The sequence below is a fragment of the Papio anubis genome, chromosome 9 (assembly GCF_008728515.1).
Source record: "Papio anubis isolate 15944 chromosome 9, Panubis1.0, whole genome shotgun sequence".
NCBI classification, from domain to species: Eukaryota; Metazoa; Chordata; class Mammalia; order Primates; family Cercopithecidae; genus Papio; species Papio anubis.
The window spans coordinates 96408259-96425979 of NC_044984.1; the positions used below are offsets into that span (position 1 = coordinate 96408259).

Below are 17721 nucleotides of genomic sequence, written 5' to 3' on the forward strand. Positions count from 1 at the left end.
AATATTAAATAAAAACTGGTCAGTTAATGAAGTGTATTCCTGTCCAATGAACCAAAGTTTCACCTAATTTTTTTTTTTTTTTTTGAGACAGAGTCTGGCTCTGTCACCCAGGCTGGAGTGCAGTGGCCTGATCTCGGCTCACTGCAAGCTCCACCTCCTGGGTTCATGCCATTTTCCTGCCTCAGCCTCCCGAGTAGCTGGGACTACAGGCACCCGCCACCACGCCTGGCTAATTTTTTTGTATTTTTAGTAGAGACGGAGTTTCACCATGTTAGCCAGGATGGTCTCGATCTCCTGACCTCGTGATCCATCCACCTCAGCCTCCCAAAGTGCTGGGATTACAGGCGTGAGCCACCGCGCCCGTCCTAATTTTTAACCAGTATTTTATCCTGAACAGAGCCTGACATTTAAGAAAACAAACAAACAAAAACCTGACTTAAAAATGAGATTAGTTTTCAAGGGATTGGGATAAAATGATTCATGGTTTATAATTATATGCTTATTCAATAATTCTTAGTGGTTACACAATCCAAGTACTAAGTATGTAAAATACAACAAACGGGGCTGAATCTAGTTATCCTAACTAAATTAGCTACAGATGGGACAATTTAAGTTGTTAAGTCTTATTTTCCTTTTTGATAGATTCCTTAATTAAGCCCTTCTCAAATCCTTTTGTGGAGTTCAGCTCATTTTTCTGTGTCTTTACTATACAGCTTATCTAGTTAATATTACTTACATGAGATAGTCACTTCTTTGGATAAAATTTTTGAAGTATACCACATATAATAAAAGTACACAAATCTTAAATGTACAATTCGAAGAGAAGACACTCAAAAAGAATGGCACCTAAATCAAGAAACAGAGTATTTCCAAGGCTCCAAAAGTTGTCTTGTGCTCCCTTTCCAGTCATACCTCTTTGCTCTCTCACAAAAGGTACCCACTCTTCTGACTTCAAATGTTATTGCTTACTTTTGCCTATTTTTGAACATCATAAAAATGATGTCAATTTTCATATGTTACATGTTTTCTTGGTCTGACTTCTTTTACTCATCGTTAGGTTTTGTGAGATTTACCACCATTTGTTGCATGTTGTTGTAATTTGTCTTTTCTTAATGCCTTATACAGTCTTCAATTAATTCAGTACACAACAACATATATATTCATTCTACTCCTGACAGACATTTAGGTTGTTTCCAATTTTTGGTCATCACCAAGAATGCTGCTATAAGCCTTCTTGCACATGTCTTTTAATGAATATAGATACCCACATACAATCACATACACACACACACACACACACTTGCTGGGTACATACCTAGGCATGGAATTGCTGGATCACAGCTTACAAATATATTCAACTTTAGCAGGTAGTTATCATCAAACAGCTTTCCAAGTTGGCTGCACCTCATATTTCCTTTTTCCCTCTCATATTTAATTACCAGTGGAAAAAGTCAAAACTTTCTCTCATTCTCTGACAAAAACAGTCTTAAACAATTATTTATATCAATGGCAACAGGTACAGCTTTTCAGGTGGTCTTATTTTGTAAGGTAGATTTCTCATCTTTTTTTTTGCATTTTACTTTCATGTATCTATGTATGGACAAATGTGCCTAAGTTTTAAAACGTGGTAAACACAGTCTACAGTAGAATCTCTCTGAACTGACTCTGACAGATTTTTTTTTCCCTCTATAGAAGTGACAAGAATGAGAACGCTATTTTTTAATATGCCCACACGTGCATTTGTTATATGTGTACGAAGAGGGAATATAGCTTCTTTGCTTAGCAAACCACTGGTTGTATGTGATGTAAACCCATGCTTATTAATGAAATTATATAATATTATATAAACTGACAAAATATGAATGTGAAAGCTATTTCAATGAAACCAAGTCAGTGCCAACTAACTAAAGGTAAGTTTCTAAAAGAGAAAAAAAAAACTCACTCAAATTAGGTATGTGTGACAGTTTTAAAAGATTAAATAAAAAAAATAAAAATCTAGATGTATTCTGAATTAAGATTGCTTTTCTAAGTGTTATTTTCATTGAAGACATTGTATTTTGGTTGTGGTTCATGTCAAAAAAGTGGTCCCAAGGCAATCAATGGACTCATAACCTAAGAAAAAAAGCACTGGCCTAATGACTGGCGAATGGTTTTTAATACACATGGGTCGTATATTAAAATAAGGCAGGTAGGCATTCTTTTAAAATGATGTCCTGAGTTTACTGACTTTTTGTTATCTAAGAAACTTTTGGTCTAGACCATGACAGACAACAGGATTTCTACTATAAAAGAAAAAAATTCAAAATCTGAAAATTCAGGTTTTAATATTTCCAAATTATTACTATTGCAAAGTCAGTTATAACCACAGAAGCACACTTTTCAGGAAAGTAGTGCATCACAGAAAGAGAAATGCTTTAAAAGCTCACAGCTGGCCGGGCACTGTGGCTCACACCTGTAATTCCAGCACTTTGGGAGGCTGAGGCAGGCAGATCACCTGAGGTCAGGAGTTCAAGACCAGCCTGACCAATATGGTGAAACCCTGTCTCTACTAAAAATACAAAAATTAGCTGGGCATGCTGGTAGGCGCCTGTAATCCCAACTACTCGGGCGGCTGAGGCAGGAGAATTGCTTGAATCTGGGAGGTGGAGGTTGCAGTAAGCTGAGATTTCGCCACTGTACTCTAGCCCAGGAAACAGAGTGCGACTGTCTCAAAAAAAAACCAAAAACCAAAAAAAACCCCACAGCCTTCATAATACACATAATCAAACATATGAAAAGATGACAGACCACTTATCAAAGGATAAAAGTACATAATAAATGTTATCAGGTTTAATTACCTTAGACAAAACCTAGGATTTATATTAATATACATATGCACATATTTAAATGTTTGCAAGGGAAATTTAAAAGGAAAAGCTTTTATGGCAAAGTTATGTGCTGACATATTAAGATGCCAATACAGACCAAATCAAATGGGAACTAGGTAAATAAAGCATCACTCCTCAAGTGAAATAAAATGACAGTTTTCATCCAATTTGAACTGTAATTATAATAAACATCCCCATCCCTCCTAACACTGTGGTCCTAAATAGAACTCTTAGATTTAGCTGTAAAATGATGGGATAGAGAGCTATCCAGATCTAAGATTATGAATTATGCTTATTTTACGTTTAGTATTTTATTGCATAATTATTGCTCCATTTGAGGCCGAGTGCTTTTCAGCAGAACATTAAGTATCTCTACCATATGGTATTTAGATGCTATTGTCCCATTTAATTAATAAAAAGGTCCCATAAATTGGGTGTTGGCATATTGGGGATATCCTAGATATTCTCAAAGGTCTTTTAAATGGACATTAGTAAAGAAAGATGTTCTGTCTGAGGATTCAAAAGGAAATTTTCTGGGTAATACTCTGTTCAATTGTTCATTCTCCATTTTTAACATTTTTGGCAGCTCATTGTTTGCTAGGGAATTCATTGCAGAAGGGAATTTCTACTACCAAATGGTTTTTGACAACACAAAAGAAGGAATGGATGACATTAAATGACACATCTGTATCCATTTGGCCCTAACTGGTAAAGCAAAAAATATGAACCATAATCTTTCTAAAAGACATGACTGGATCACATGAATCTGTGTATTGATTAATTAAATGAGAAAGAAAGAATAGTAATACAGAGATGTAGTTATAAGGATTAGCAGGCACTTTACAATGTCACTGGTACACGAAAGGGACCCTCAACATTCTTAGACAAGAAACAGATTTTTCACTGAGCAAAACTAGGATTTTCTCTTAGTTCCAATCAATCAATTACTAAGTTAAATCAGGTTATAGATGATTCAAAGTAGGGTAAGCCATAGTGTGTTTGCTTAGTAAATGAGTACACAATTAGAAAGAAAAGTGAAACATTTTGCAAAGTGCTAAAATATCTGGTTTTAAGTGCAAAAGGAGTTCAGAGGTGGGGAACCATGTAACTGAAAGCCCACATCTAGAGATTAGATGGACAAATCTTTTCGGTGGGTATGGTAGGTTAGAGTTGGTAAATAAACTTTGTCAGTTTATGGTTGAGACTATGGAGAACTTTGACAGCTAGGCAAAAGCCTTAAAAGTGGAGACAACAAAATAGCAGGATAGTTGGAAGTAAGAATTTTGTAAAGGATACTTTCAGTATGTGTGTCCAAATATATTTAGAAAATAAGATTAGATTAATTCTTTTTTTTTAAACTTGAGACTACTGAGCAAGTAGTAGCTGTAGCAGTAGTTTTAATGTACTAGCAGTACTAATGATAAAATATTATTATTAGAAGTTTTACTGACTTCAGAGCAAGATTTAAGAGGGTGAAAATGAGATAATTGTACATGCTTATTATCTTACCCCTCAATAACTGAAAATAGTAAGTCAAAATCAGAGTTGATAACAAAGGCTGCATGTACTTTGAGGGTGGAGAGAGAAGGAAGAAGGTGCCCTGTTTCATACAGAACACTAATAAACTACACCACACAAAATTTAATCTATTATACATCTTCATAAAGCTTTGGGGAGGGTAAAAATCTTATCAATTTATATGCTGTTCCTTCATTTTGATTTCTTGTAATTGTAAACAAATTGAGCAGAAACTACAATTTATTATCACAGAGGTGAGAAACTGAGGCTGTCTCAGAGGACAATTGTTAACATCTCATTTAACTTATACAGACAGATAAATTTTTGAAGGATGGAAATTGAGAAATTTTGTCACATTTAAAAATAAACTTCAAAAATTAAACTCTCAACTGCAAAGAAATACCATATGTTAGTTTTCAAACAGACCATGTGTAATGATTTCATCTTTAAGGAATTCAGAGTAGAAGGGCTTTTTCTTTAACTAACATAAGCCTTAACACAAGCAACAGTAACACTACCCAGGAAATATTAGCATTTCATTTTATCCAAGAAAAATTTTGATAAACTTTACAACTTAAAATTTGACTATATGCTGAATACTAAAGCTATCAATAAGAGAAAGTACTCCTTTATCATTCATATAAACGGTCTTTCAAAATCTGGAAACTGTTTATGGATATGATTCCCATTTTACAATCCACTTACTGTAACCACATGAGGGCCACCTAAAGCAAGCTTAAATTACTATAGTCACTGATTTGGTGGTATATTTTATTAAGTACTTGTTTTGTATTTCATCTACAAGGGTATACAAAAAAGAACAAAGTATTGGCTACTAGAGAGTGATTTTTACCAGTAAATGATCATGTCAAGTTTTAGAAAACTTTTTCAGCACTTTACTGACTCCTACTCTATTACAGTCTTTCATTAACACACTATTTCATTGCATTGAATTTAAAAATGTCTGCAAAAGTGATAAACAGGTTTTAGTATAATTTTTGGAGAGCTCTTTTAAAGACAATCTCTATGTTCTATCACTGGAGCTAAAGTACTACCACGCTCAACACAAAGTGTCCATTTTATCCCTTTCTCAAGGCTTTTGTTAGAACTATGCAATAACTGATCTTGATTCAAAATGTTACAAAAAATTAGAGTGAGTTTTAGAAGACAAGCAGGGAACTTTTCCTGAATTTTAACTATAACACTATAATAAATCATGTAAATTATTCTGATTATACTTTGTACCCGGGCATGGTTTATGCACTCCTAGATGTGGATTACTTTCCAAAGAATGCTTCATTGGCCTGCCTTCAGAAGGCTCTCAGTTTCCTTTTTTCTGTTTCCCACAAGGACTATTATTAAGTACATTGCATATTTTGTGATCTCAGTTGGGGTGGGGGTGGAGGAAGAACACTTCACCTTAATTATGGATCTTAAAGACTTGCAAATGTACATAAACAGAGGTAATATGAAAAACACATAGCTTGCATGTGGTACACAGAACAAATTTGATAAAAATCCTTTTTCCTCTTGTAACATTTTTCAAACAACTATTTTACTGGCTTAGTCAGTAGCTTAGGTAATTTAGTATTCCTTTATACAGTGATTTGGTTACATTCCTATATCTTATTCTTTATTTTTTATATGCCACCCTTCTCTCATTCTTTTAAAAAGTGATCCCAGTTAGAACATGACAACTACAAATATTCCATGGCTTAGAGAAAGTGAATGGAACATTATATGCACACCTATATTTTATTAAACTAAAAATTCCCTGGTTACTAGAAATCAGTTTTCTTTCACCATAAACTTTTATCTAATATTTTAAAAGATTATTGAGGGATGAGGAGGAGGGATGGGATTTACTATTGATATCCTTTGTAGTTACAGTGAGTGCTAGGTCTTGTATTTCATTTGTATCACCCGAAGTACTAAATATTGGGTATACTAAATATGTTTAATAAATACTTGTTGATCTGACTTGTTCTTACAGAATGGTACTGTTTCTAATATACAAGAACATCTGTTATTTGGCAATGACTGGGAATGAGATGTTCTGTATTAGTGAGTTTTAAAAAATAATAAGCTTAACCCATTAAATACTTAAATGACACTTTTACATTCTTTTGCAGGAAGAGATAATAATTTTTTCTAAACGAATATGCACTTCTTTACCTCTCAAATACCATAATAATTTTAGCCTTCTTTCAATGACACTAGGTCATAACTATGAACATAAGTATTTATATTTTTCTGTGCATATGCACATACAAACACACACATAAAGCATCAGTATTTGTATCAACATGTGTATATATGTGTACATATACATTTTTATATATACATGTATATGCACGTGAGTGCATTTGCATATGGTAGACATGATGAGGGATCATAAAGAAAATGGTGTAGAATATGAGGCTGAATGACTAGAAACTCCATGCTTTACTTGGGAATTTCTTTTATTAAACACATCTCTCAGACGCTTGCTGTTTCAGTAATGGCACCTTTTTCATAAAGATACATATTTCTTCATCAAGATATATACTTTTCTGTAAGTGTGTGTGTATATATATACTTCCTGTAAGAAAAGTATATATATACTTACTTTTTCTATAAGAAAAGTATATAGATACTTACTTTTTCTGTAAGAAAAATGAAAATATATATATATTTTCATACAGAAATAGTAAGTATCTATATACTTTTCATACTTTTCATACAGAAAAGCATTCTTTTACTACCAGAAGAGCATTTTTCTAAGCTCTTCTATTACTACCAGCAGAGTATTCTTCTAAGCTGTGTGATGTCCTCTACAGCAGCAAAGCATGGCCGAATCCACAAAATACCTTATTAGTGAAAGTCTAAAGTAACCTACTCCAGAATAGCTTTCCCTACCCTCCAGAAAAGTCTGTTTCTCAGCAGCAGTCAAACCCTCTGTTACTTAGGCATCACTGATACCATGCAGCTCTCTGTGGCAGCTTGCATTTTCTCCTCTTCTTTATCTGAATAACTGGGCTAATGTGGTATGAAGAAGGAACCTAACATCTTCATTTCAAGGATTGGTACTAGAGTGTGATGTCAAAGGTATCTTTAAAAACGATAAGTTCTTTACCAGCAGAAGATGGTAACACTTCTATAGACATGACTCTAAATACAATTCTATCAATTTTATGAAGCTATAACTAATGCTTGATTTTGATCAGAATGGACAGGTAATAGGAACATTTGCTTTTTCAATAACCCCAAAAGACTAAAATCTCTTAGAGAATCTTAAAGTAGAAACAGTATACTTCAGTACTTAAGAGACAGACTGCTATAAAAGGGGAATACTAAAAGAACCTATCCTATAAGGTGTTTGAGGATTAAATGAGTGAATTCATAAAAAATGCTCAGGATAGTGCCTGGTCACATATTATTATCTAAACCAATGAGCCTCAACAAGGGGTTGGTCCAATACCTAAGGGGCTATTTTTGGTTGTCCTGATTATTGGGGTGCCACAGACATTTAGCACATGAGAGCCAGTGATGCTAGTCAGTTTATATGCCTTTTGAATGACTGAGTGAACTTTAGAAATCCCAAAAAGTAGGGACATTTCAAAAGAGATATTTTCTGCAATCTTCATTAATTATTTCATTCCATGGCATAACAGTGAATTACTTTGATACTGTACATATAAAAACTAGCTGATTTGCAAGAATATTGTCTTTCCTTATTTTTCCAACTTGACATCCTATGATTTATCTTGCTATGTTATTCCTATTTTGATTACCTGTATTTCCCTATTTCTCTTATGAGATTTAATTTCATTCTATTACTACTAACATGAGCTTTTATCCTACAACTGTAGATCTGCTCAGGGCTATGACACTGTAGAACTCCAGATGGCACTATTTACATTATACTCTACACAACTCATAAATCCTTGCAACTGTGCAAGTTGACTGCCTTGCCTCTGCCTTACATTTTCGTGTTATCTAATTTTTCTGATATTCAGTCTTATTCGTTGTAAAGAATAACAAAAGCTACCTCACTATGTCTTCATATGTAGTTGTATCTGAGCTTATACACAATGCATTATTATTCTATTGGTTTTCCTTTTATAGAAACATATAATAAAATTAAGGGACTATAACAATTTTCTGTACTTACATATTTGGAAGGCTACATTTTCGGTGAGTTTCATTTAAAAAGGTGTGGTAGGCATTATAAAACGTTTGTTAGAAAGGCAGTGTTGGAACTGATAAAGACCGACTTTAATGAGAACTCAATTTTCTTATAAACTTGCATAGATCACAGAATAGTAAAACTAGATGGAATCTTAGATAAAATGTAATCTATCATCTTCCATAATAACATTTTATATTATCAGAGGTACTTTGGGGTTCACAGTATGACTCTTTATTCTATTTGATTCATAATTTTCAATACAACACATACATTTCATGAACCTATTCAGGTGACAGATTGTTTTAAAATAGTGTTCCTAGGGCAAAATTCTGCTAGCTGATTGTAATATCGTGTCTTTCTTTGAAATGTCAAAGTCAAACATCAGAAAATATGCACAGATCAAAATATTAAGGTTATTTAAAAATTTTTTAAGCACTGAGTCTGCTCTTTACAGTACAGAATACATGTTGTAGAACTGCTCATATGATAGTCTCTTTTGTCACATATGTGATAATGTAAGAATATATAAGTGATATTATAAGAATCTTACATTATCACATATGTCCTCTCAGAATTCCTTCTTTTCTTGCTATGAGAGTGTATGATACTATCTACTCTTTCTCATTTTAAATTTGTTTTTATATGTGTTCTGTTTTTTTAAAAAATCTTACCTATATTGCTTAGGTTTTGGCCTAAGAGGTTTGGCTTTAATAACCAATCAGAGTTGTTTATTTTTGGTTGGTGAACTAAGCTGTAAAATCTAAAAATACTTTGATGTGCATCAACCCGAAAATCTCAGTGGTTTACAAAAATAAGCATAAATTTCTTGCACATGGGTCTATGGGAAGCTCTGTTTCCATAATGCCATATGGGTCCATATCTGCTCCATGTGTTTCTCATTCTGTGATTGGTAGCTATCTAGGACATGCTCATCTTATAGCAAATGACAGAGCACAGGAGGTCAAGTCAAGCCAGGCAAAACATTTGAAGCTTCTGCTGTGTCACACCTGTTAATGCTACATTGGCCTAAACAATTCACAAAGGAAGGGCCAATCAGGTGGGAAAATCTCCTTTCATGGGAGGGTGAAAGGAAAGCAAATATTTGTTGAACACTAATATCAACAACCACAGTCTGGCAAAATGAGAAACTTAGGAGCAACGTAGTGAGGTTTTAAAAAATTAGATTTATTTAAATGAAAAGACTTACTCTTCAGTTATGCCTTTCCTACTTTTTAGAGTAATAATGTCCTTTCTTTTATAAAATGATAATGGTAGAAGGCAGTAAACGTAAGAGTCTTATATTTGACAAAATAAAAAGTTATCAACCCTATGTCAGTCCCCTAAATTTTTAAATAATTTTGCTAGTGTACAAAAAAAACTGAGTCATAAGAAAACAAACAAACAAAAACATAGATACTGAGTGTGATCCTAGGTCTCTCTGGCTTTTGTTCACTATTCAGAGGCGATTCCTTGGCTTGCAGAGACACTCATTTTCCCCCTTTGCAGATTTCATTATTCCAAATGCTTATGATTAGGACAGTCTTACGTTTTAAAGGGCTGAAATGCCATTATTTATTTCCAGTGATTGAATTTTTACCTTAAAACAATTCCATTTACTCTTCAAGTCACTATACAAACTTGATTTTGTAGTACCTGGGGCTCTAGAATCTTAATGTCATGTAAATCTTTCATATCTCTGACATGAAAATTTTAACAGACAGTACATAAAGAATAATGGCCTATGACTCTATCACTTTAAAAAGATGAGCTATATTAAGAAGATTAAAAATTTAAAAAGTAGCTAGCAGCTTTACTTCTAATGTGAACTCATACATATTTAATAGTTTTATATGTACATAAGTACTAATAAATACTAAGGATTTTGGCAGAGTTTTATGAAACATTATGCAAAACAGCAGAGCAGCAGTTTTTCTCTTCCTCAGTATTGTTAAAGCAAATGAAGCAACTGACACCCTTCCAATGACTGATGCACTCATTCCACTCCTGACTTCTCAGCTTATTTCCACCTGCTATTCCTTTTCATCTTGTTCTTTACTTGTAAAATTCTCCAGCTTTAGGCACTATTAAAATGTTATAGCTACCTCATCTGTTCTAAATTAGAGGGTGAGGTAGAAGAACATAATAGTTAAATGTATTGTATCTAAAAAAAAACTTACGTAGAAACTACTGATTTTATCAAAACACTAAATTTTCAATCAGTCTTATGTAGCAGATGAGAGTCATAGTTCATTATTACACACTAACTTATACAACATCTGTGAAGTAACTTGACAACTGCATTTTACTCCTACTCATCTTGTCCAATATTGAAGAATTTGATCCAATGTATGTTTGTGTGTGTGTGCTTTTTTTTTTTGAGATGGTGTATCGCTGTGTCACCCAGGCTGGAGTGCAGTGGCACAATCTTGGCTCACTGCAACCTCAGCCTCCCGGGTCCAAGCGATTCTCTTGTCTCAGCCCCCCGAGTAGCTGGGATTACAAGTGTGCACTACCATGCATGGCTGATTTTGGTATGTTTAGTAGAAATGGAGTTTCGCCATGTTGGTCAGGCTGGTCGTTAACTCCTGACCTCAGGTGATCCGCCCACCTTGGCCTCCCAAAGAGCTGGGATTATAGGCATGTGGCACTGTGCCCAGCCCAATATAGATTTGGAATTCATAAATGTGAAAATCTGAAATAAGAGATAAAAGACACACATGGGAGGCAAGGGAAGTTTTCATTAATGGCGATGAGGACTCATCTCACTGGTTTTGAAACTCATGTGTGTGCCATACCAACAGTTCAAATAAGGTATGCTTCTTTTACAACACTGTAGAATTTATATAAAAGTCACATTGTTTTCTCATTTTAAAAATGTAATTCTCATTAAAATGACAATTTAAAAATGTGGTTATAACATAAGCAACATACCTACAGGTGTGATCGTCACTCACACTTGCAATTTCTTGGCCTTCTTTGGGATCAAACACCAAACCATTAATGAAATCTGTATGGCCCTCTAAAACCTAACAGAAAGAGAAAGCTTAATAAGAAAACAGAAAAATAACCTACAATATTCCTACATAATATTTTTGCTTCACTGCCTTAAAAGCTTTCACTGCATGTTTTTCTATAAATATTTCTTAAGCAATCTGCTATTTTTAAAGCATGATTTATACACCCACTTTTCTGGAAGGTTTATCTTGGAAAGAAATTGATCATTCAACACACTATTAGCTTAGTCTTTCTTTTCTAGTATGCATTTCTTACAAAAACACACACGCATTTTTATTGTACCTGTCCTCATATCACCTCCTTTCTCACTTATTATATAAAGCCTAAATAAAAATTAGAGCTAGAAAACTTTTTAGGGGTACTTTTTAGGGTACTGAGGGGTACTTTTTTAGGGTACTTTTAGGAACTTTTTAGGGTACTGAGGTAGAGTACTTCTAGGCTTTTTACCTTATATCTGTTGTTCTGCATACTCACTACTACTTAACAAACATACACAGGATGGACTTCCCCATCTAATGACTTCATTTACACGCTCAATGTGACTGCCAGCAGTGAAGACAGCTAGTTGTTATAAGCCCATAGTCATCACAAACACAAAAAATCTTCTCGACACAGAAGCAATAAATGAGAAGTTGCACAGTGGAGGACTGTGTGAGCAGGTAAGGCTCAATCTGTCTAAATCTTCATAGTTGAAATGCTAAATAGGCCTGTCAGATAATTACTTTAATGGTTATCATTCTTTCTACCTTTCCTTCTTTCCAAAAACTCAAATTTGATCTCAGTTCTGAGGTTATTAAAGCAGTTCTATATAGTACTGCTCACTATGTAGAAATGTAACATTAAAAAAGAAAAAAAGGATTTGGGTCAAACATTCCTGAGCAACTTTAACAAACCCAGGTCCTCCAAATCATTCTCCAAAGCTTCTGTCACAGTCTACAAGACAAACTAAATTAACAGTAAATGTTTAATGTGTATTATAACTAGCATATTAACTTTGGATAAGTCAAAATTTTATGTGCCATTTATATACTTGGTTATTTCTGGTACAGCCTTAAATTAACCAATCCATACAGTACATTAAGCCCATTGTAAATAGCTTACAGCATATTTTTTTTTACTATTTTCTAAATGATTGGAAAAGTTTATAATTTATCTTTGTTTTATAACAATATTCATATTTTGGCTTATTAGAAAGCCAAGAAGGCAATACCATTCTTATAAGAAAACATGATGCAATTTCAACCCAATCTGAGGGTTATTATTATAGTAACAGAAAACACATATGGCGTTTACTATGTATCAACATTATTCTAAGTGTTTTATATGAATTTGCTCAGTCAATGCTCGTAATCCTATAAGGCAGCTGCTATGATTACCCACATTTTACAGGTAAGGATATTAGCACAAAGAGATTAGGTTACTCAACCAAGGTCACACCATTACTAAGTAATAATACTGGGGTTTAAATGCAAGGAATCTGGCTTCTGTGTCTGTGCTCTTAACCACTTTGGAATCCTGCCTGTGCTATGCTGTACCGATCATTTGTTCCCATGAAGTTCAACTCTTACTCTATGAATGGTCATGTCTATCATACTCCTACTATATCCAACTGTAAATTTCTAATTCTTTCTTATTAGTTGTTCCTACCTAATATTTCAATAAGAGATATCAGATTTATAGTCATTATTAAGAACCTAGTTCTTAGTAATATAGTAAGCTAGTTACTATAACCTATAGTAGAGTAAATGAGACCCTAAATTATATACTTTAATGATGACCATAAAAAGCCATTTTAAATTGGAATAAATCCAATTAAAAAAGCAAAAAACAAACACGTTTTAAAATAAACTCTAAAGATGTAGACAGTTGTCAACATACCTTATATTCATTTTTATCTTGAAGATCTGAAGTAAATAATCTAATTTTCATATCAGCAGCTGAAGTACAAAATCTGGAAGCAAAAAAACAAAAATATACCAATTTTCAGCCTTTGTAAGTGAAAAGTCTCCCCTTTCCCCATCCTTCCCTCCAGGTCACTGAAGCTTTTATCATAACTCATAATCATGCTTTTTATGGAGGGGGAAAGAAGACTGTTGTGGCTTTATTGTAAAAAGTATTATACAGCCATCACAGAAAGTAGGAGTCATATTATTTTATTTTGAGAACATACAAAAGGTTAGTCTATTCTGGATTTGCTTTTTCAATAATAAAAGTATAGAATTTTACACTAAATCAGCACTTGAATTTAATTTTAAATGTTTTCTTAAAAGCAAAAAAGGATGGATTTTAAAAAGTATCTTCATTTTAGCCAGGTCAACAAGAGATATTAAAAATATTGTTATACATCTACTTTAGTCTTTGCCTTCTTCTGTTATCCATAATCCTTAGTTTTTTCTATTCCTCCAAATAAATCAGATGAAGTAAGATACTATTTTTATAACTATAAAAGCTGATACATTTATACCTACTAAAGGCTGGAGTATTATTTATACTTTAAACATTTAAAACATGTTTTTCAGTAATCAATGGATTATTAAATTAAAAAACAAAACCTAAGCAGCAAACCCTCCTTTTTTTTTTCTTTTTTTTGAGACAGTCTTGCTTTGTCACCCAGGCTAGAGTGCAGTGGTATGATCTCAGCTCACTGTAGCCTCCACCTCCCAGGTTCAAAAGATTCTCCTGCCTCAGCCTCCCAAGTAGCTGGGATTACAGGTGCCCTCCACCACACATGGCTAATTTTTGTATTTTTAGTAGAGACAGGGTTTCACCATGTTGGCCAGGCTGGTCTCAAACTCCTAACCTCAGGTGATCCACCCACCTCGGCCTCCCAAAGTGCTAGGATTACAGGCATGAGCCACTGCGCCCGGCCAATAACCACTTTTTAAACTAGTTTACCTTTAATCCTAAATTTTCTAGATTCGCAGGATGTGAGACAATGGCTGAGAAAAAAATACAAATTATATACTGAAAAACAAAAGTTTATTTTCAATTCTTTGGTAAAAAGAGTATCATACACAGATCTAAATTCATTCTTTAGTTTGACTACAGTGAGCCATTTTTTTCTTAGCTAAAGGCTCTTAATCCACAGACCCTGATGTGTTGGTAGACCGTTGCTACTACACCCCTTTCCAGTAATTTGTCAAGAGTTGTTAGAGAAAACAGATCAAAGCCACCAGGGAATGATTCTTTGTCCAAGGTCTTCTCAGAGGTAAAATTAAAGTGGTAGTGGAATAAAGCATGTTTTCTTTCAAGAAATGTCTACTCAGGTTCTTTGCCCATTTTTAAATATAACTGTTTTCTTGTTATTGAGTAATTTGAGTTCCTTACATATTGTTGATATTAGCCCCTTATCAAGATGTATGATTTGCAAATATTTTCTTACTATCTGTAGGTTGCATCTTCACTCTGTTGTTTTCTTTGCTGTGCAGCTCTTTAGTTTAATACAATTCCACTTGCCTAGTTTTGCTTTTGTTTCCTGTACTTTTAGGGTCAGATCCAAAAAATTCACTGTTGTGGAGATTAATGTTGTGAAGCCTTTTCTATTTTCTTCTAGCCATTTTACAGTTTAAGGTCTTAGGTTTAAGTCTTTAATCCAATTTCAGTTGATTCTGCACATGGGGTGAGATAACAGTTTAGTTTCATTCTTCTGCATGTGTATATACCATTTTTTGCAACAACATTCATTGAAGACACTGTACTTTCTTCATTGTATGTTCTTGGCATCTTTGTAAAAAATTGATTGACCATAAATGCATGAATTTATTTCTGGGCTCTCTATCCTATTCTATTGGTTGAGGTATTTCTTTTTGTGTTAGTACCATGCTGTCTTGAATACCACAGCTTTGCAATATATTTTGAAATCAGGTAGTGTGATGCCTACGGGTTTGTTCTTTTGTGCTCAAAATTGCTTTGGCTATCTGGGGTGTTTTATGATTTCATATAAATTTTTAAATTGATTTTTCTATTTCTGTAAAGAATGACATTGGAGTTTTGATAGGTAGGCACTGCATTAAATCTGTGGATTGCTTTGAGGAGTAAGAACATTTTAACAATATTAATTCATCCAATCCATGAACACAGGATATGTTTCCAATTATTTGTGCCAAGTTCAATGTCTTTCATCAATGTTTTATCATTTCTGTGTACAGATCTTTTACCTCCTCAGTTAAATTTATTCCTAAGATATTTTGATGCTTTTGTAAATCATATTACCTTAATTTCTTTTTCAGATAGTTCATTGTTAGTATATTAGAAAGGTTACCGATTTTTGAATGTTGATTTGCATCATGCAACTTTACTGAATTCATTAATCAGTTCTAACAGTTTTTTGGTGGAGTCTTTAGCTTTTCGGTATATAAGATCATGCATCAGGAAACAGATAATTTAACTTCTTCCTTTCCTATTTGGATGTCTTTTAATTCTTTTTCATATCTAATTGCTCTGGCTAGGACTTCAAGTACTATGTTGGCAAAATACTAGCAAACTGTAATCAAGAGTACATTAAAAAGATTATTCACCATGATCAAGTGGGACTTATCCCTGGGATGCAACAATGTTCAACATACACAAATAAATATATGTGGTTCACTTTATTAACAGAATGAAAGACAAAAACCACATCATCTCAACAGATGCAGAAAAAGAATTTGACTAAAGACAACATTATTTCTTGATAAAAACTCAACAAATTAGGTATAGACAAAATATTCTGCATCACAATAAAGGCCACCTGTGACAAGCCCACAAGTAACATCATTCTTAATGGTGAAAAGATGGTGGTCTCTCTTTTAAGATTAGGAACAAGGACGTCCATTTTTGCCACTTATATTCAAAATAATACTGGAAGTCTAGCCAGAGCAATTAGGTAATTCTATTTTTAATTTTCTGAGGAACCTTTGGAATGTTTTTCATAGCAGCTGCACCATTGCTACATACTGACCAACAGTACAGAAGAGTTCCAATTTCTCTACTTCCTGGGTCAGCATTTGTTATTTTCTGCTTTTTTGGTAGTGGCAATCCTAACATGTGAGGTAACCTCTCCTGTGGTTTTGATTTGTATTTCTTTAATGATTAGTGATGTCGAACATCTTTTCATATGCCTGTTGGCCATTCATATACCTTCTTTGGAGAAATGTTTATTTAAGTCTTTTTGAATCATTTTTAAATGGGATCATTTATTTTGTTGTGGTTGAGTTGTGGAAGTTTTTTGTATACATTCTGGATATTAACCCCTTGTTAGGTATATGGCTTGCAAATATTCTCCCCCATTCTGTGGGTTGCCTTTTGACTCTGTTGACTTTCCTTGCCATGTACTCGTTTTAAAGTTTGATTTAGTCTCATTTGTCTATTTTTGCTTTTATTGCTTGTACTTTTGTTATCAAAACTAAGAAATAACTGCCAAATCTAGTGTCATACAGCTTTTTCCAGATCTTTTCTTTTAGGAGTTTTATAGTTTCAGGTCTTAGGTTTAGGTCCCATTTCGAGCTCATTTGTGCAAGGTCCAATTTTATCATTCTGCATGATACTCAGTTTATTCAACACCATTTATTGAAGAGACTATCCTTTTCCCCATTGTGTAGTCTTGGAACCTTTGTCAAAGATCATTTGATGGCTATGTGAAGGTATTTTTCCTAAGTTTTCCACTCTGTTCCATTGGTCTACATATTTATCTTTATGCCAGTACCATACTGTTTTGATTACTGTATAGCATTGTAATATGATTTGAAATAAAGAAGTGTGCGACCTTCAGCTTTCTCAAGATTGTTTTGGTCATTTGGGGTCCTTTGAGATTCCATTTGAATTTTAGGATGGTTTTTCTGTTTCTGTAAAAGTGCCACAGAGATTGATAAGGACTTCATTAACTCTGTAGAGCTTTGGGTAGCATAGACTCTTTAATACTACGAAATCTTTCAATCCATGAACACAGGCTTTCTTTCTATTTATTTGTATCTTTCATTTCTTTCTGCAATGTTTTGTAGTTTTCAGTCTTTGGCTTCCTTGGTTGTCTAGTGAGGGTTCTTATGAAAGGGGATACCATGCACTACATTAGCATACAGTTTATTTTGCACCTCTATATATTTATATACTGCACAAGAATGCCATGGTCGGGTGCAGTGGCTTATGCCTGTAATCCCAGCACTTTGGGAGGCC

The 17721-nt window shown here is 33.8% G+C and overlaps 1 protein-coding gene across 1 annotated transcript in view; it reads right to left on the reverse strand.

Moving 5' to 3' along the window:
- The window catches only part of NUP37 (nucleoporin 37), a 47425-nt gene that overhangs the window by 14829 nt on the left and 14875 nt on the right, over positions 1-17721 (reverse strand). The window contains exons 4-5 of the mRNA XM_003907048.4: positions 13450-13522; positions 11488-11582 (exon numbers count right to left, since the gene is read on the reverse strand). Of these exons, the coding sequence (XP_003907097.1) occupies positions 11488-11582; positions 13450-13522 (168 nt within the window). The remainder of the gene's footprint in view (positions 1-11487; positions 11583-13449; positions 13523-17721) is intronic.